The sequence below is a fragment of the Desmodus rotundus genome, chromosome 10, assembly GCF_022682495.2.
Source record: "Desmodus rotundus isolate HL8 chromosome 10, HLdesRot8A.1, whole genome shotgun sequence".
NCBI classification, from domain to species: Eukaryota; Metazoa; Chordata; class Mammalia; order Chiroptera; family Phyllostomidae; genus Desmodus; species Desmodus rotundus.
Genome location: NC_071396.1, coordinates 2,736,906 through 2,758,036, shown reverse-complemented (window position 1 = coordinate 2,758,036; position 21,131 = coordinate 2,736,906). Strand labels below are relative to the sequence as shown.

Below are 21,131 nucleotides of genomic sequence, written 5' to 3'. Positions count from 1 at the left end.
CACACAGAGTACCTCATTTTTGCATCATTAATTGTTTAAAGTGCGTTACATCTACAGGATGGCTTTTCAATGAAGTGTATTGAAAAAGGTTTTGAGAGTAAGTTCCTGGATCAGTGTAGAAGATTCTACATGGCAGACTAAACTTCTGCAGTGAGAATTTGTATACCACGTAATGCTTTATGTTCCTTGTTTTCTCCTTTAGAGGCATGTGTGATATCAGAAGAAATTATGGAAAAACATAACATACAGTTCAGATGGAGATCAGAAAAAAAACTTTATTCTAAAACAGATGACATTCTTGAGTTCACCTGTCGTTATGGGTATCGTCCGAGGTCACCACGCTCCGCGTTCCGAGTAAGGTGTCGGGAAGGAAAACTGACGTATCCCGCTTGTGAATAAAGTGATGGTTACATTGCAGTCTCAAAATTAAAATACACACATTCATTTAGAATTGTTTGTATTAATCCAATTCTCTATTTTTTCCAGTACAGTTTAACTCATTTTTCTTCATAATCAGAATTTATGTTGCTATCATTATAATCTGAGACCAGTTAATCACTCTGAAAGGAATCTCATTAAAATGTGGCAACCAAATGCTGTGTGTTCTGTCCATGAAACACCCATGGCCAGAAATCAGAAGCCATCTCTTCACGGTCTGCTTGCACCCAACCGTTCCCCTAACTCCCCATCTCTTTGTCCAAAACTTCTGAGGCTGTTTGAGACTCTGGTTGCAGAGAAAATGGGGAAAAATGCTTGTCTCCATCTTCAAAATAGAATCACTTCACAAACATGTAAACACCACACTATGTCACAAGATGTCAGCGGTATTTCCTGTCCTTGCGAAATACACACCAGAGATGGTGACAAGCGTGATCTTCTACAGCCTGTCCCCCCAGTGCATGCAAGCACTCAGACAAGTCACACAGAGCAGGAGGAGCCCCATTCAGGGCAGGACTGCGGGACAGCGGCACGCACACTGATGAAAATGCAGCTTCAGTGTGAACACATTCGCATGTTCTCGCGACATGCTGTGAACCGTGACTACACGTTTACACAGAGACAGGAAGTACAATGGCACACTTACCACAACTATTGGATTTAGCGGTAACGGGGTGGGAGTTGGTGTGCAGTTCCTGCCTTCCCCCCACCCCCCGTTCCTCTGTACGGAACACACATCACCTGTGAGCCATGAAATACGTTAATTTAGAGTAAATACACACGGAAAGTAAGATGACCCATGTTGAGAACCAGAAAGAGCTCTGCAAAAAGATGGATGGATTGAATATCATTTTCACGATTTTGCTGCTTTAAAGAGTTTTGGAAACATTCAAACACAAGAGTCTGAAATACGATTTTTATGTTTGTACATTTCAAACACATACTTCAATAAAATCGGTTGAATGCAAACATTTTTAATTTCTACAAAAACATTAATACTTTAAGATGAAAGTGAAGATGTAAATCTTACATTTTGCAACAGCGTGGATGGACCTGCAGAGTAGTATGCGGAGTGACATAAGCCATTCTGAGAAAGACAGTCGCCATAAGATTTCAAATATGTGTGGAATCTAATGGACAAAATAAACTAACAACCAAAATGGAGACAGACTCACACACACAGAAGCACACTGACAGCTGTCAGAGGGGGGAGCTGGGGGGACTGAGTGAGAACGATGAAGGGATTAAGCAAAAAATAAAATACAATAAAAACTCACAGACACAGACAGTAGTCTGGTGATGACCAGAGGGAGGGGGGTGGCGGGAGGCGGGAGCGGGTAAAGGGGAATAAATGGTGATGGAAGGAGACCTGATTGGGGTGGCAAACACAAAAATACAATATGCAGATGACGTATTATAGCCTGTGCCCCCTGAAAGCTATGTAAATTTATAAAGCAATGTCCCCCCAGTAAATTCAATAAAAATTTTAAAATGAAAATAAAGCTCTAAGTAAGTAAGCTCAATTAACTTGAAGTGGTACCTTGTTGCTCTGTGTTCAAACCAAAAATGAGACATTGTTCCAACGAGGAGACTGGCTGTCACCAAGGAGCCAGATTATGGAATCTGAGTCACCAGGGCGGCCAGTATCCCGTCACTCGAAAGAACAGCGTCACAATGGACAAGTCTCTTTGCTACTAACACTGATATTTGTGTACATAGTGTTTCTCCCGACCTTTGACCCAACGGCAGTAGACCCGTCACACTTGGTTCTCGTCAATTATTTCATTGGTGGCCGCAAACTAACGATTTCACAGGTCGGTTCTCTGGTCTCCTGCACTCACTCACCGAGCCTCTCGGACACGGTTCGTGTGCCTTCCCCAGCGCTGCGTAAGTCAAACCTTCACCTAATAGATGTGGCTCATCCTTATGTTTGTCCTTCAGTCTCCAGCTTTTGGAGCAAGAACTTGTGTTTGCGCCCCTCCAGGAGGGTTTGCAAGATTTGTTTCTCTTCTTTAAAAATGCTGTGTGTGTCAGCAGGAATTCCGTGTTTAATATTCCAGTTGTCACAGTTGGTCACATTCATCTTCCATTGGTGGCCCGGAGTGCCCCAAACTTCCCTAGGGGCTGTGTCCTGAAGCGCATTCTCAGACCTTTGGCTGAATCCCCACTTAGTGGGTCAGCCTTTCTACTCTTTCTGGCACAGCATGGCGTTCCACGCTAAGCCTATACTTCTCCTGCCCATTGGTCACGTGCGCTCACATGCTTGTGGGAACCTCAGATTGTTTTTCACTTGGGAAATAGCATTTCGAACCCAAGAACTCTGGGGTGTGGTGGCGCGTGGGCATGCCCAGGAGTGTGGGAGTGTTTGCACTTCCAGCTCCCTGAGTTCCTCAGATCTTTTCAAAGGAAATGACATTGAAGTGCATTGCTGGGTTGACAAGAACCCATAACAAGAGTAAATATATTTTTACAGGCACAATACACTCTTTTACAAAGAATTTATCTCGGTCTCAAACAGCAGAAGTAATAGGGTGTTGTCAGCAGACAAGGAAGAAAATACTGTCACAACATGAACAGCAACCAGATTCCAGCGCCAAGTGCACGCAGTGCCGGGCGTCCAGAAGGTGCTCAGTAAATCTTTGCTCCTCATTGCCACTAATAACACCGATGTGTGTAAAATATTAACCATTCAGCTTAAATGATTTCATAGAATGTCATGAGACCTTGGACTTCCACGGGAGACTTGGCTGGCCTTGAGGGTGGAGTGCAGCCTGTGTTTCCAACAAAACAAAAGAATATTCCAAAGATAGAGGAGTGAGTGAATGAATGAGTGAGTGAATGAATGAGTGAATGAATGAAAGATAATAAAGGGTTAGCTCCTTTTGGATTGTACAGCTCAGCGAATACAGGGTCTAGCAACTCTTTAATTCATTTTCTCCCTGTCTCATTACTTCTGTATTCTCACATTTCAGTTTTAGAAAAAGGTTTCGAAAGTGCAATGCAGACCTGACTTCTAGCAGCTTCACCACCGAGCGGAGGTTGAAACGCTTTCGTATTTATTGTGTCCCCGGATGTTTGGCACCCTCTCGCGTTCAGAAGAGCTGGACACAGACTTCAATCTCTGCTCGGCCTGCTTACCACACTAGTAGTAACATTTTGCATTGATTTGCATGGATGATATTTTTCAGTTTCACATTGTTTGGCTCTGTCCTCTATTAATGTAATCTTCTTTTCAATTTATTCACTTCTTTATTTCTTCCTTGCACATGCCCTTTAAAATCTCACCATTGTATGAATGTTAACTCTTAAGTATTTGCTTTCTTTTTTCGTACATAATTTTATTAATAATTGTTTTCAATTACAGTTGTCCCCATTTTCCCCCATTACCCACCCCCTGCACTACCAACAACCCCCCACGTTCAATCTTCACCCCACCCTGTTGTCTTTGTTCTTGGTTCCTTTCTACACGTTCCTTGACTTGACAGGTCCCCTTGTTTTCCCTGTTACCCCCCGCCCCCAACACCTCTGGTCTCTGTCGCTTTGGTCTTCATTTCCACCCCTCTGGTCCCATATTGTTCTTGTTTGTTTTGTTGTTGAGGTTGCACTTATAGGTGAGATCACATGGTATCTGTCTTTCACCCCCTGGCTATTTCCCTTAGCATGATGCTCTCCAGTTCCATCCATGCTGTTGTGAAGGGTCCATTAATCCAGTCTTTAAATACGGGCGGGCACATTCATGTTGTGAAAGTCCAGGTGGTAGAGAAGGGGCCGTGCAGAGTCGTCTGACTCCCGTCAGACCTGTTCCCCATTTACTATGTTTCAGTTTCATCAGTTTCCGACCTCCCTCCAGCGTTCATTAGTCCAAGGGGAGGTCCTTCCGCCCATTCATCTACGCCTTGCCGTTTTCACTTTACATGCGTCTCCCTGAGTCCCTTCCCATGTCTTCCTGTCCCGCTCATGAATGCTTCGATCACGTACTCAGGTGGGCATATTGTAGGATAAACTGCGGGAAGTGAAATGCATGGATCCCCCAGCAATTTCCCAGACATTTCTTCTCTTTCTCAGAGGGGCTCGCTGCCAGCCAGTCAGACACCTCCCTCTTTGGCAGATCATACGTGGCACCTGTGAGCAGTGTGAAAGTTGACTTGCTATGAATGTGCTCATTCGCACTGCAGACATTGAAGGGCCACTTGTCCTGGGATTTTTCTCGTAATTTTCTGATTCAGACACCAGTCCCTATTCCTATCATTGGTTTTTTGTTGAGAAATATGATCAATACTTTATTCAGATTTCCGTGATAAAATTAAAAGTGTTTTCCAACTTGTTACTTGGCTTTTGGGTTCATGGTAATACTTCTAGGCAAAATTTTTTAATTGTATGTTCTTATACTTACTACTGACTTTTTATTAACTCAAATTCAAGCTCAAAATCAAAACAAATTTTCAAAGCTTGAAGTCTTAAGAACAGAAGCTGTTATCACTGAGAGGCATGTCACTATGCAGTGCACAATAAGAAAAATATCCACCAGTTTTATGGTTGGTTTATCAAAATAGTAGATAAGGCCAAGCGCATTCAGGCCCCAGTGAGCTCCAGCTGGGTCTGGACCACTGGGACTCTCTGCGGGGCTCCTGGACGAGATGGAAGGTTTACCAGTTAACTTGCAGTTTCTTCCAATAAACTCGTCAGATTAGCAGATGCAGGGCTGTGTTTCCAGGCCTGTCTCTTACCATTTGTGTGACCAAATAGTTTGGGGTTTAAGGGAAAAGCGGTACATTCCCTTCTGGAAGGATACAGGCAATGAGGACAGCAGGTCACAAAGAGTCCCACATGCTTTGTGGCATCTGTAACACTTCGCAGTGGTGAGATGACATCATGGACTGTCCCTAAAGAACCCAGTGCAGCAGCGCAGAGGGGTGAGCAACCCCCCTGGAAATCCAGGACTGTGTAATGAATACTGAGATCTCTAAAGTCAGCCCGAGGTGCGCCCACCACAGCTGCTGAGGAGACCACCACCTGCATCGGCCAAGGGCAGAGAGGGAGCCTGAGGCGGCTGTCAGTCCCTCACATCTCGGTTCCAGTCCCCCCATCAGTTTTCCTTCTGTCCATGTCCCGTGAAACCCCAGAATGTGGTGGGCAGCTGTCCTCCTCCTCGAAGAGACCGCCAGGGTTCCATCCCTTTTCCAATATTTAGTGACGAAACTAAGTGTTTTCAGACCCAGGTTCTGCAAACCCAGACTCAGCTGCGTCCAAGGCAGAATGATGATTACAGGTCGCACATCCTCATGTATCGTGCTGAAAATTTAGGGATGTCATGTCGAGAGAGGATATTCAAAATCTCCAAAAGCAGCTGAAACTACACAAGAACGTTACTCAGAATAACGAGACTAGAGCAGCATTTTACTCACAACATTAAAAGCTGCCAAGAAGAAGGAAAACTCCGTCAGTGATGAGAGAGAGGGACAGACTGCAGGCCATTCGCTCCCTCTGGGGTGAGGACACCCAGGTCTTCTTTGGAAATAAGGCTCTAGAATTGAGATGATCAACGTTCATACTGTCCCTAACGGGCCTGGAGAAGGCACTTGAAAATTTGCATGAGCAGGAGCAGAGGGCATAGATCAGTACAGCTGGAGGTGGGTATGACCACGTATATTTGGGCTATCTGGGTGTGTCCGTCAGTCATTATTTAATGTCATTGCTTACCGTTTCTGAAACTAGAATCATATTTTAGGGTAAAAAATAATACTAGCCTGCTCTGAAGAGTCTTAGAGTATTACTAAGTCATGTCTGTAATGGGCAAATTCTCTTCATTAATATGTATGAACAATAAACAGTATGCCCTTGCACATTTAATCAAGAGTATTCAATATGTAAGATAATGCAATAAAACACAATTATATGTCTTTAAATGTATTGGGTAAGATACACTTAAAAGCACAATTTCAATTAAATTAGAAGTACCCCATCAAATGTTTATCATAATGTATTTGTGTAGGTATTAACAAATGTTACTTTTTATTTGTGTGGTAAATAAAAACAAAATCTTGCATAAATGACTGGTTTGAGACAGGACTGAGAATGTGATTTTTCTGTGATATCATCAAAAGAAGTATTATTTTTCTGTATTGCTTACACTGCCTCTAATCCCCGGGGTGCGGGGAAACCAGGAATGTAAGGAAACGCCACAACAACACCAGGAGACACCGCAACGTCTCTGCATGCACTGGCGTGAGGGGAGAACCCAGGGACCCCTTTCTGCTGAGAAAGGACATGGTCCCGGGAGCCCTAACCCAGGAGAATAGTGACACCAAACAGGTGGCAGTTCATCAATGAAACAATGCTTCTGGGTTTGGATTGGTCATGGAAATCATTACTTCATCTGCTCCCTGGATTTTGTTGCCAGTGACACCTTGAAATATTGCAGAAAGAAAGCACGGACGTCCATACACGAGAGGCAGGTATGAACCGTGCTTTCCAGCACCTGCAGGACAACAGTGCTGCTCCCACCAGGACAACTGGGGGACTTTCTCACGGGGTGGCTGGGTGGCGTCACTCACACTCGAGAAGGTAGGTGCCAGAAGTACCAGGCCGCAGTTAGGGACCTGTTTAGAGCTGCCTGCGAGGGAATCTTTCAAAGACCAGACAAGTAGGTGCACAGACGTGAGGACCATTAAGCCTGGGTGACAACGATGAGGTCAGGGGGAGCATTCTGGGAGCAAAAATGTCCAAAGAGGTCTTTTCTCTAATGACAAGCTCTTCATGAAAACCACAGGAGATATAAAAGTCGTTACGAGAATAAGAATATTAATTGTACAGTACTCGGTAATAAAAACTTAAGTAACGTTAAATAGTCATATTTTAACAAACATTTGTTAGTAGCTTTGGTTATTGGTGCTCACGGACCCTAAGGACTGAGGCTGGGTGAGGACACACACAGGACAAGGGACAGGTACAGGGACGTGGGCTCAGAGTTACTCCCACTCCATCTCTGGGCAGAGAAACAACTCCACCCATTTTCAAGAGTTGTTCAATTTAAAAACTAGTGTTTCATGTCACTTTTAGAGCCCGTGTGTTAACCTCACTAAGGAATATTGGGCAAGTGCAATGAGGAAAGGAAGTAACAAAGAGATTGGGAAACTTTTACCAGAAATTTACATATCTTGCAAAACTCTCTGAACTTTGATATTAAGTGAACTCAATAAACTAGCTTCCTGGCAGTGCACTTAAGTTCAGGCTCACACTAACAACTGCTCAGGAGGTGGACTCACAACCCCACAGAGCACGGCTGGGATATGCTTGTTAATGCACCATCAGGGACGCCCAACATGCTGCTGTTCCTGATCACTGTCATTGTCGCCCTGTGGGCATCCCGGGCTCACGGACAAGGTAAGCTGGACTCAGAGCTGCACAGGCAGCCCCCTCCAACCTGCAACTCCTCGTCCTTCCTACTTGCATGTGTCTCTGGGTTAATGAAACGACTTGTAGGAACAGTGTGTGCTGTGACATTGTAACAGAGTATAACTTACAGGAAGATTAGCGTATCATCATCTCCAGGGAAAATAAAGTGAATAGTTTTCTCTGCTCTGAGTTCCACAGTCTAAAAGCATCTCCACAGACATGAGAGAGTCGTACAAATATGCTCATGAAAATTTGACTAGAAAATGCATCACAGAAAAGCTAGATGGTGCCCCAAATTGTCTGGGGGATTCTTACAACATTCACTCTGTTCTTGTGGACTTGACTCTCTTCCTGGGCAGCGATTTCTGTGTTATCCACACGTCCTTTTTCTTTTCAGAAACAACCTGTGATCCTCCAACCATTGCTAACGGTTTCTACGCACCTCACAGGACCAAATACAGACTGGAGGATGAAATCACATACCGCTGTGACAACAGCTTTGCTCCTGCATCCCGCGGAAATAAGACAAGATGCACTGACAGAGGCTGGAGACCTTCTCCCAGATGTATCCGTAAGTTCCATTCAAATCATGACCTGCTTCCTAGTTCTGAAATTAATTCTCTTAGATGTAAAAATGGGGACATAATAAATTGTAGTCTTTTTCTTACTGAGAATGTAGAGCAGTGGATTTAATAACATATTTGATATTCAAAGCAGCCAATTCTAAGTTAGAGAAAATAATATAAATAATTGAAAACTTTTAATTTTAGCTATTCAATGTTAAATTTGTGCTGTGTGTATAACTACTTCTCTAAATGATATAGTTCAAGTATCAGAACTAAAACATTGGCTAAAACTAGTATTGTCTAAAAACAAGTATATTAGTCATTTATTTCTTTGTAAAAATTTCTCCATAACATTCTGACTGAAAACAACCACCCTCTGCTGACTCGGGGTCACAGGGTCAGCACTGGGGACAGGCTCAGCCCCCAAGTTCACAGTCCCTCAATGGACATCACAGGGACACTGGCCCAGGCTGTGGGCTGAGGGCTGGGTGCAGCTGGGAGCTGCTGCCCAGAGGGCACCTCCCCTGGCAATACAGGAGCCTCAGGGCCTGAACACCTGGGGTCTCCATAGGAGCCTGAGTGGCACTAATGTCCCCAGAGCAAGTGATCTGAGACACAAGGGGGACATCTCCGTGCCATCTATGATCTACTCACACTGTTACCTCACCATTCATACCTTTAAGAAGAGGGTCCCCAAGTCCACCCACACTCAAGGGTGGGGACATTGGGCTCCTTCTCTGAGGGAGGAGGGTTGGAGACACACTTGATTTTCTGGCACCATCACCTGTCACAAAGTGCCACCCAGTTCAGCAGGACATTTATTTCTGGGGAGGTTCTTTGGCCCCTTTCCAAGTTCTTTCTGCCTCAACCTTCACGTTCCTCTTGCTCACGTGTCATTCACTGTAGGGGGTCCACGCTGCAGCTGGACACTCATGAGTGGACAATGAAGTGATGCTAATAGGAGGTCCGTGGCCTCAGGGTCAGCTCAGGACAAACGTCCATGTGAATGTGACAGTGTGATGCCCTCAGAGAGGATGCTGGCACCACTGTGACACGGACCTCAGAGAGTGTGACCACCACAAGGAGAGCGTCTGTGTGCTCACCTAGTGCTCACCTGGATGGAACTGACAGGCAGCACTACGCTGTGTCAGGTGTGCGACAGGTGGCTCCGTGTGCGCACATCCTGAATGATCGGAAACAAGTGTCACTTACATCATCTGAGCCTATAACCTTTCTTGTCCGAGAAACCCTAATGCAATGAGTACAATGATGTTAGTAATAGAATTCATCAAGGAAACCAATTCTCTCTCATTAGATTCTGTTAAAGGAAAACATTATTTTTACTGTTTTTTTGTTTGTTTTTATTGCAAGTTAAGCCATGTGAATTTCCAGAAATAAAGCACGGGGACCTGTACAGGGAAGACAGATACAGACCATACTTTCCAGCTTCTGTGGGGAAAAGGTATTTCTATACCTGTGATGACAACTATGTGACTCCTGCCGAAAGCAACTGGAATCACATCACCTGCACACCAGAGGGATGGTCGCCTAAAGTGCCGTGCATCCGTAAGTAACCTCTTCCTCCTAGGGCACGTGGGGACACTTCAGAGAGGAGGGAGAATTACACCAGTGAGAACAGTGAAGCTGTGTGACCAAAATAAGGTGGAGGGAGGAGTTCTGTGAGCAGAAAGACCAACGTAGATTGTTTGTGTTATGAGAGGTTCTTCATTAAATACATGAGAGAGAAATGCACTACAGGGGTATCCGTGGCATTTATGCAGATCGTAATTGTAAACTACAGGTAATGACATTTAATGTTGACTTCTTAAAAACCATTTGGTACCAGCTCTAGTGTTTCTTAAGTTATGTGTAATTTTTGATGTTTATGCTTTCTAATTAAATATTATGAGAAATTTTAATTTATTATTTTAACTAAATTGATGGGATTTTTTGTTATCATTTTATCATTCTTAGGGAAATGTGTTTTCAGTTATTTGGAGAATGGATATTATCCGAGCTATGAACAAAACTATTTACAGGGAGAATCTGTAAGAGTTTTCTGCCACCCCGGGTACAGCCTCCCACACCAGCAGACCACAGTGACGTGTACGGAGAGTGGCTGGGCCCCTCCTCCCAGATGCGTCCCTGTCGGTAAGAAATGGGTCTGGAATTCAGGCTGTGTGTGATCTTCTCAGACTTCCCTCTAGTTCCTATGGCAAAATGTTCATATCAGCTTCTTGTTTTGCCAAAGGACTTACTTGGTTTTATTTTTTCCAATATGTACAAGTGGAAACGCCAGTTCCTTGACATGTCAGCAGCATGATAAAGACGTCTATCGGTAGACATTAATCTTAGAAAAGCACACGAAGACCGCAGACAGGAGACATCTGACAATGGCGTGTGGAGAGCAGGAGGGTGTGTTACCTGTTCCTATGCTCCTCCCACAGCGAACACGGATTCCGGCCATCACTCCGGATGGGGCGTCTGTGGGAGAGTCAGAATCTAGCAGACAGGTTTCTCCCGCCCCAGGGGCACAGAGAGCCAAGACTGGGTGCGTGGAGGGGCCCGGGAGCAACAGCTTCACCTCCCCGAGTTAGCTCCTCCCCAGTCGTGCACCTTGTGGGGGGTTGGGGCCCGAGACCTCGAGTCTTACTGGTTTTATATTTTGTTTGGTTGTTCAGGTTTATTCGATCCACTCAAGGCTTCTTTCTAAACTAATAAGCTGGTTTGGCATCCTGCCCACTAGGACAGGTTATTTAGACTATGGATGAAGAAGGCCTCTTCTGGTCCTTCTACTAAATGAGTAGTGTTTAAAGATTTCCCTCCAATGACTGATCCAATGTGATGATCTCCCAATGTTTAGTGTGTGCTCTGGAAATCTTTGAATTTACTGTTTCCTGCTAGCTCTTCCTCAAGGGTTATTCCCTGCCCATAGTGGTGGGGCTTTGCCCTGCTCTGCAGTGTGATATAGTCAGCCCTGCCAATTTGTAGAGCTGCCTCCTTCCATAGGTCTTCCCACGGGGGTTCTGGAGATTCCAAGTCAACCTGTTTGAGAACGCCGGGTTTTTCCTTCTATTCCGCATGACAGACGTTTTTGCCTTGGGTATTTTATTCCTTGTTGTAATCTGGAAAATAACCACCATATCAAGATAGTTATCATATCTGTCCCCTCACACAGGCACCATGGTTCTGCATTTGGTGAGAACACTTAAGCTCTTCCTTCTGGGCAATATTTAAAACGCGTCCTGGGAATGGACCCATGCAAGGAGCGCTCTGGCGTGCTGTCGCGTTCCACATGCAGTGGACAGACAACTTTCTAATAACTAATTTTTTTACATTCGTTTATTTTTGAACTTTATTGTTGACACTATTACAGATATCCCCTCCCCCACTTTGTCCACCTCCACCAGTCCCCTGCCCTCTGCCGCTGGACATTGTAGTGGTTTCCTACAAGGCATGCAGAGTGTTTTAAGTCACACTTAGTTCCATTTTTTTAAATATCGTGATTTAATATTTTTGGAAACTCATAGCTTATTTCTCTGACACCAGACCTTGGATGATCAGGATTTCCCAGCTTTTCATTTAAAATAGATGCTTTATTTTGTTGTTGTTGTTTTTGTTGTAGTATTGTTTGATTCCTAATGAACAAGTTTATGGACCCTATGCTTACCTTTCTCTCACTCTCTCTTCCCTTTAGTAACATGCTTAAAGTCGGATTTAGAAAGTGAGAATGGATTTATTTCTGAATCTGAACTGGTATACCCCTTACATAAAGAAACTCAATACAAGTGCAAACAAGGTTACTCAACAGAAGATGGTCAGACGTCAGGAATTGTCACGTGTCTGCAGCGTGGATGGTCCACTCGCCCCAGGTGCATTAGTAAGTCATTCACGATGTTTGAGGTACTACCCCGCTGACTGGGGCACAAGCGGTTACTTTACCTGATTTCTTTTCCATGGGCAGGCGGAAGCTCAGGTGGTTCCATTTTAAAGGATAAATAAAAAAGTTATGTGTTTAAGTGAAAATAAGTGTTCACAGTACATAATGGTAGAATAATGTCACCTGTGTGATTTATATGTGATACAGCAGAGAAGGCCCTCTTCTGAAAAATTATTTTTTAAGAAAACATACATCAATATTTTTAGTGGAGACCAAGAAATGCTTATAACTTCCTCTATGTTTATGATAATATTCTAAGAACAGTTTGTTCATTTTATCTTATTTATCCCAAAGCCGCAAAGTTATTTTTTTCATTCATGAAAAGTGAAGTGGATATTTAAAATATCCACTTTTATTCTCATTATTTTCAATTTCTATACTTACTTTGTGAAATAGTCAAAGAAAAAATGATGAAGGTTGCCTTTATATTAAACTCCTGCTACATTAAATCGTGACCATTATCCATTACAACATTCTGATTAGGAAAGAAAAATGTCTCTATTTTCTTTTTATTATTATTGTTTTTCTTTATTTTTTAAAACATTAACCTAGCTGGCTATATAATATGTTATGAAATTTGAGGTAAGATATTTAAACCTGTGTTGACATCACTCCAGGAAGGTGTTAAAAATGGAGACAGCTTTTCCAACAGTTTCATTTCTTAGACTAGTTATAAATGTAGAACTGTTTCTACATTCAAACTTGATAAGTACAGAAAAATATATAGTCATTAAGAGAATAATTGAAAAAAGCTAAATTAGCATGTGAGTTTTTTAAATTAGTAAGTTTTAAAGTAGATTTCTATAGAATGTTGAAAAATCATTCTCATTGTTGACAATATTTTCATGAAACCAGTTAACTTTTTTCTCGCACTGATGTCAACTGCTGCTGAGTTTGGCGCCTACCTCCATTCACAAAATGCTACTCTGCTTGGCTAAACCCAGAGTCCAGCACATCTGCTGGGGCCTAGTGTACTGATAGGGTGGAACGAACATCTCAGTATAATGGAATGGAGAAAAACGTCCTTAAATTTTTTAGATGATTTAAGTGATGGTAACACTGCTTTGTAGAAACACATGTTTTCTACTTGAGTTACAACATTAGGACAATGAGTTACCGCTGGTATTCTGAGATGACTTGTACATGATGCATTTCCTTGGGATGGGACTTACTCCCTTAGAGTGTCTGTTAAATAATATTGGACATGAAATCTTCGATTCATTATGCATTAGAATCTTGTGACATGCCAGTGTTTGAGAATGCCAGAGCCAGAAGTGATGGCCCGTGGTTTAAGGTCAATGACAGGTTGGACTATGAATGCCAGGATGGGTACAAAAACGGAGACGGACACACCACAGGCTTCATAGTGTGTGGTGACAGTGGTTGGTCAGGTACACCCACCTGTCACGGTAAGTCGCTTTTTTCCAGGATTATCATAATAAACAAAAGTTGTATAAAAAGCTTTATTTTTACCACATGTGGGTTGTGTGAAATAATTTGTAATGAACAGTGATTAAATCTAAGGTGTCTCCCTCTGATTGAAAGTAAACTGGGAGGGCAGGGTGTTTGGAAGTCTAAAGACAGTACCGTGCCCGCGCATTGCTGCGCCCTGTGGTCCACATGCATCACAGACCTGTGGTTAAAGCTTAGCCGTGCGGCCACTCCAAACACACGCTTTTATGTCACGTAAAACCAGGCACTCATCACCAAAATTATGTTTTCTTACAATGTCCTCAGCACTTTCGCTCCCCAGTTTGTGTTCACACCCACCACGCTGCTTGAGTGTTTATTCCTGCGGGGCCCGAGAGGGGCTCTTTATTTCCTGATTTTCAGTGGTTCTGGGGACTGCTAGGTGAATCCCCTTCACGGTTGCCAATCCGCTGTCTGTTTTCCACGGTTAGAGATAGAGCTTCAATCTGTGAGCACCTGAGCGATGCAGGGTATTCGCCCTCCAGGGACCAGTATGTGCCAAGCTTTGAAAACAAAACAATATTTAGGAAATACCAGGGATTCTACTCACATGTGGGAGAATTTTAGGTGGGTCTGGGGCAGAGTAGAGGATAGATTTGGGATGTCTGTGGTGGTGGAAAACAGGTGATGTTACTGAATGGTGGGTGTCAGGGTAATAATCAAGGGACTCTTGTGTTTATTTTTAATGTTTCGTATGTAAGCAGGCAAGTGGAGATGCCTTTTGGTAAAGTGGGCAGGCAGGAGAAGGGGCACTGTGAGAGGAGCATCTCCACCTGACCCGGGCATGTGACAGCTGCGCTACTCGGGGAAAACAAAACTGGACTGTGAACTACAGGGTTAACAATTAGGCCAGGAGACCCGCCCCTGAGGTGTCACCCCAGAAATGATGACATCTCCTTGGGAGGAATACAGAATGAAAAAAGAATGTCCCATCTGTGATTTTCTGAGACCCACACTTATGTCAGTGAAAGTTTTATGTACCAGATCTCAAGAGAAATGTATCAAGTCTTCTCTGTCTTAAAACAAAGACATGAATATCTTTTCATTCTAATTGTGTACAAGTAGTTTTAAATTGAGAATAACAAGTAGGTTAGATCACTTCATTTATTAAGTAACATTAGAACTACATGTCATGAAAGTCACCAAATAGTTTTAAATACAACAGAGGTGAAAGTCACTTTAATATTTACATCAAAATCATATGGAATGTGTTCATTGAAGAAAAAGTAAAAATTAAAATATAACTAAATTGCAAATAAATACACTGGTTGCCTATGGCCAAATATATACTCTCACAACCATTTCACATATAAATTTATATTTCAGTGCTATGATGTTATTAATTAGGACTTTAATATGAAGCTGTAACTGTAAATGTGAGTTACATTTTAAGTAATTCACAATTTAAGCTGACAGAATACTCTAAGTCGTTTTGTGGGTGTTGTTTAAAATTTAGAAAATAAATTTAATGGAAATGGCATTATAAATCATGACACACTAGAGCTGAACTCTAACGGGACTCTTCTTCTACGTCTATAGAGAAGCCGTGATCACTGAACGTGGGTGGGAGCTCAGGAACTAGTGAGCCTCATCTGAAATGACAGCCTGGGGACCTAAAGCTGTTCTTTCTCCTGCTTTCTCTACAAGTGGGGGGGGTTAAACACTTACCATTATTCACTCAATAAGTCTGGTAGACTAAGCATATTTATAAGTATTAAAATATAAAACTTTTTTCAAGAAAAACTAAAGCTTATGCGCGAGAGAATAAGGAATTAACTGCAACACACACACACACACACACACACACAAGGGAAGACCAGGGAATCAGAGTGAGTGATGCTGTTAAGCACAGGAGGTGACTCATCACAGAGAACAACAGACCATCCCTCACATGTGGGCCTTGTGCATGAAGGCCCAGCAGGGACGTTAAAAGAGAAGCCTTCAAAATATAAGGAGTCCCCATGATAACCGGAAGGACGACTGTCAGAGAGAGGTGACGTTCAAGTGAAATGACTCAGCAAGGAAGGAATTGTGTTTATTTGAGGACAGCTGATGGCCAGTGTAGCGCAAACAGAGCGGGGAGGAGAAAAAGTGGTTCAAGTCACCTGGGAGGCAGGAGAGAAAAGTAACAGACGTGCAGTGAGAGGCCCTGCAAGGTTCCCGGTAGGGGGAGGGCAGCATCTACACTGGCGGGAGGCCTGCTCTGACGCTGCTCCCCCGGGGAATGGGCTACAGTCCCCAGTGTGCTAGCCACACAGTGGGACTGTGTACTTCAGGGGCATGTGTGGACATGGGGACGGGAGGATGTGTGGGGGGAGTCTGTGGAAGTGATACTGTCTTCATCTGATGCTAGACGGCATGGGAGGAGACCCAGTAGGAACCTGTGTAATGTATTTGTAGAACATCAAATCACTGGGATTTAAATTGCAAAGACTTATTTCCCCAAATGAAACTACTAAGGTGAGAAGTCTAAAAGCAAAGTCGACCCTATGTTATCTGGGTCCAGGCTTCTCCCTGTCTCTTCTCACCAACTTGTGGTTCTCGATTCCATGGTCACCAAAGGGCCGTGCACAAGGAGGAGGCTAGAGACATGAGAGGGGTGGAGATGAAATGTTCCAGCTGACCTCCGGGGGAGGCTACTGCTCCTCTCAACCCAAAACCTTTCCTTCTCTGACGGGGACCACTTCTGAGTTTCACAGCCACAAGCTCAGGGAATGCGGGGCAGTCTGTCCTTTTCCAGAGACACCTGCATGTAGGTGGGAATGAGACCTGGTTACTGCACAAGAGAGACAAGGGGACGGTGACATGCACATCTCCACTAAGGCAAGGGGACAGTCTGCCCGCTCGACCCATTTGCATTAGTGAATAAGGGGGTCCCACCCATTCTCTGTCAGCATCTGCACCTCGAGGAGGGGCTGACTGCATGTGAAAATGCAGCAACACTGGAGGAGTGAAAAGCTACATGAATGTTTGTGACGGCATTGACGTGCTGTGCTGACGCCCACTTCTGTGTTTACAGTGCTTGCTAATGGGGAAGGGCGCCGCTCCGTGTCTTTCCATTCATTCGGCGTGACTCTTGTCGGAGCAAGCCCACTGGGGATGGACTCCTTAGGGGCCTGATGGGTGCACTGGCAACACGTACTGGGCTGTCACCTGGCACGCTTTTCCTGTCCGTTCCCTTGTATTTTGTTTTGTTTTGTTCTTTTTTTTTAATTTTAATTTTGTATTGTTATTCAATTACAGTTGTGTGCCTTTTCTCCCCATCCCTCCACCCCACCCCAGCTGAACCCCCCTCCCTCCCCCACCTCCACCCTCCCCCTTGATTTTGTCCATGTGTCCTTTATAGTAGCTGCTGTAATCCCCTTGTATTTTAAAGTGATCAACCCCTTCTACCTGATCCCTTGCTCCTAGTCTTAACGCACTCACCCCTCTGGGTTCCTGACACCCACAGTCACACACGTGCTGAGCTTTTCTGTGTTAACATGAGAACACGGGGAAGGACAGAGGAAGCCTCTGTGTGTGACAATACTCAGTACCACTGACCGAGGTCATTTCTCTCCTCACAGACATGATAGGACCGACTGCATGTTAAATTTAACAGTTATTCATGTACAATTCCATATTCAAAATCCCACTGATACCAAGGCTCCGCCCAATGCCTTCTGTAATGGCATAAAATCGGTAATACCGTTAGTACATGTTACTCAGTACAACTTAGATAAGATAAATCTCCTAAACGTTATCCTAAGTAAACAACACTGAATACAGTAATAGTTTATTATCTCAACCTCACCTAGGGAGATAGTTGACTTCTAAGATATCAATTCTTACATTTTTACAACCTTGTTTTCCATTTCTTTGCTTGTCCTGGGCTCTCCTTAGTGAAATCCTCTACGTTTGCAATTCATTTCTAGACTCAGTTTTGATGATTTTCTATTACAGCAATCATGTGGACGGGAGGGTGCACTCTGGAAATGCGTGGATTGTTTAAGCAATGACTACAGCTACAACGTGTACATTCTCAGTGTGTCTGGTACATACATACATCCATTGCCTCTTAAATTCATAAACTGCATTGTCCTTAGAAAGATCACATCATCACACTGTGATAGTGTAACTCAGGAACAGCCAGTGACGTGCAGCTAAAAACTGACGTGACTCGAGGTTCCTACTCTGCACTCAGAAGCTGTGAGTGACAGGAGAGCGGTGCACGAGGAAGGCTAGGGTGGGGAGCTCCAGCACAAAGTGATGCTGAGTGTCAGCACGTTGTCAAGTGATACTTCGCTGTAGGGTAACGGCGATTTCTGCCCGAAGAGGGTCTCCTTGGCTGCATTATCCATGGTGAGGCCTTAGACACACAATTGTCAACTCTACTTCCCTTTAGAACATTGTGACATGCCGCTGTTTGAGAATGCCACAGCCGTAATCACTGGGAAAGCGTTCAGGCCCAATGACACGCTGGACTACCAGTGCCTGGATGGGTTTGAAACCAGAGACGGACACACCACGGGCTCCATGGTGTGTGGCGAGGACGGCTGGTCCCGCTTGCCAACCTGCTTCAGTAAGTGTTTTCTTTCCGGTGTTTCCTTCATCGAGACTTGAAAAGTCTGTTTAAAGGTAGTCCTCATTTGCCTGGACATTAAGGCACAGGTTTACATGCAGGATAGGCTCCAGAGTTCCTGTGGAGCTTCATTCACATAGTCTCCAATAAAACTACGAATTTTTCCTAACACTGAAAATGCTATTTTTTAGAATCTGCAGAAAAGTGTGGGCCTCCTCCAGTTGTTAGCAATGGAGACATCACCTCCTTCCCACTGACTGCCTACCCTCCGTGGTCAAGAGTTGAATACCGATGCCAGGCCTACTATGAACTTCGGGGTCCTAAATACGTAACCTGCAGTTTTGCCAAGTGGTCCGAACCCCCGAGATGTCTAGGTAAGTTCTCCGTGTTCTTCTGGATCCTGAGGAAATTACAGGAATGTTTCAATGCTCATATAGACTCTCACATGCAGGCAGTGGTATTCCAGAACTGTGTTCTGAGACAGCTATGCTGCTGAACGTTGGACATCCTCACACTCACGTATCAGGGAATAAGCTTGGAAAATTCCTATGTAAACAATGACGAAGTTTTTAGTTTTTTTTAACACAGGAAGGTTCAGACACACTGATTCTTTTTTTGCTCTTTTTAATGCTTTTATTGGGGTGACTTGGTTAATAAAATTATACAGGTTTCAGGTGTACAATTCTGTAATACGTCATCTGTAGATTACATTGTGTTTCACCCCCTTGAGTCAACCTCTATCCATCACCACTCATCCTTCTTTTACCTTCTTCTACCTCCCCGCACCCCTCTTTCCCTGGCAATTACCATACTGTTACATGTCCATGTCCATGATCCACCCAGCCCCCAACCACCTCCCGTCCGACAGCTGTCAGTCTGTTCTCTCTATCCATGAGTCTGTCTCCTCTTTGTTAGTTTGTTTTGTTCATTAGATTCCACATATAAGTGAAATCATATGAAACTTGTCTTTGTCTGACTGGCTTTTTTCACTTAGCCTAATGCTCTTCTGGTCCATCTGTGATCTCATGAAAGGTAAGATTTCCTTCTTTTATACAGCTGAGTAGTATTCCATTGTGTAAATGTACCACGACTTTTTTTATCCATTCATCTACTGATGGACAACTGGGGTGCTTCCAAATCTTGGCTATTGGAAATAACACACTCAGGAACGTAGAGGTGTATATATCCTTCGAATTAGTGTTTGGATTCTTTGGATAAAGACTGGGAAGAGGTATTGCTGGGTCATAAGGCTGTTTTCTTTTTCATTCTTTGAGGAATCTCCATATTGTTTTTCACAGCACTGCACCAGTCTGCGTTCCCACCAACAGTGCACGGGGGTTCCCTTTCCTCCACATCCTCATGTTGCTTGTTGATTTATTGATGACAGGCATTTGGACAGGTGTGAGGTGATATGTCTAAGGAGGCAATCCCACTTACAATTGCTTCAAAACATCAATACTTAGCAATAAATTTAACCAAGGATGTAAAAGACCTGTGTTCAGAAAATTATAAGACATTGAAGAAAATACAAGTGGAAGCATATGCCAGTTCATGGATAGAAAGAATTAAAATCATATAATGTCCATACTACCCAAAGCAATCTATAGATTCATCACTATTCCTATCAAGATACCAATGGTACATTTCACAGAACTAGAACAAATATTCCAAAAATTGATATGGAACACAAAAGGCCCCAAATAGCCACAGGAATCTCGAGAAAAAAAAGGACAAAGTTGGAGGAATCATGCTGCCTGACATCAAACTATTGTACAGGGCCATCGTAATGCAAACAGCATGGCACTGGCAGAAAAGCAGATGCACAGATGAATGGGACATAATAGAGAGCCCAGAAACAAACCTCATGCCTTTAGCTCGATTAATATCTGACAAAGGAGGCAAAAACACACAGGCTGCTATGGCATATTAATTGATCCCATGGTGGACCAAACCTTCCTCATTATCCCCCGTGCACGTGTCCCCTTCTCTGGGATTTACGGCAAATTTGATGCTCCTGACCCCAGAAGTGGCAGCATTGGAGACCAGCTGCATATGTGCAACTCAGAGTCATCTAGAAGTAGCTCCAACCTAGATTTTATAGAAGAAAAAGTGTTGAACTTCCAAGAGAAATTCTCAATCTCACATTTGAATGACAAGTCTAAGACGTGATTCCCAGCACAGGTGTTACCTTCTCCAAACACTAAGAATGGCAACCAATTAGCATCATCTGAGGACACAGAAGCAGTTCTGTGAAAGAGGTCAGACTCTATTCTGAGTCATTGGTTTAAAATTTCAGGCGTTGATCCCGGTCAGGATGTTTATGTCCCCAGACAGGTGCAGGGGAAGACTAATGAAACTTCTGTCCCTTTCTCTCTCTCCTCCCATTCCTCCTACCTTCCCTCACTAAAAATCAATCAATAAAACAATTCAATTAAAAATGCAAATAGAAAGCCCTGAAATATATATTTGAAGGTATGTAGACCTCATATAACACATACTTTTGGATATTAACATGCATGTGAAGTTTGTTGGACTTTGAAAACCTACAAACATTCCAAGTGATATGTATCTTTATAGAGCTTCATCATGTAAGAGTTAATGGGATGTGTGAGAACAAAATCTGAGCTATTTCTAAGGCCTCACCAATGTCAGTGATGGTGGAACTAGACTGCAAAATGCTTGGGTGAAGAGAAGAGAGAGAGGAGACCATGGTGTGTTCAAAATTTGATATGTGATTGGATAAAGATGTGGTACACATATA

General features: G+C 43.5%; 1 protein-coding gene across 8 annotated transcripts in view; it reads left to right on the top strand.

The window, feature by feature from the left end:
* LOC112318788 (complement factor H) overlaps positions 1-21,131 on the top strand; it is a 91,798-nt gene that overhangs the window by 66,994 nt on the left and 3,673 nt on the right. For 2 of the 8 annotated variants that reach the window (XM_053913427.2, XM_053913429.2), the window contains one exon: positions 203-1,965. In XM_053913427.2, the coding sequence (XP_053769402.1) occupies positions 203-399 (197 nt within the window). In that variant the 3' untranslated portion in view covers positions 400-1,965. Of the gene's footprint in view, positions 1-202; positions 1,966-7,657; positions 7,822-8,230; positions 8,405-9,770; positions 9,966-10,373; positions 10,551-12,096; positions 12,280-18,193; positions 18,371-18,561; positions 18,745-21,131 lie in introns of those variants that run through there. The other 6 variants (XM_053913432.1, XM_053913433.1, XM_053913434.1 and 3 more) reach the window with 6 other exon arrangements.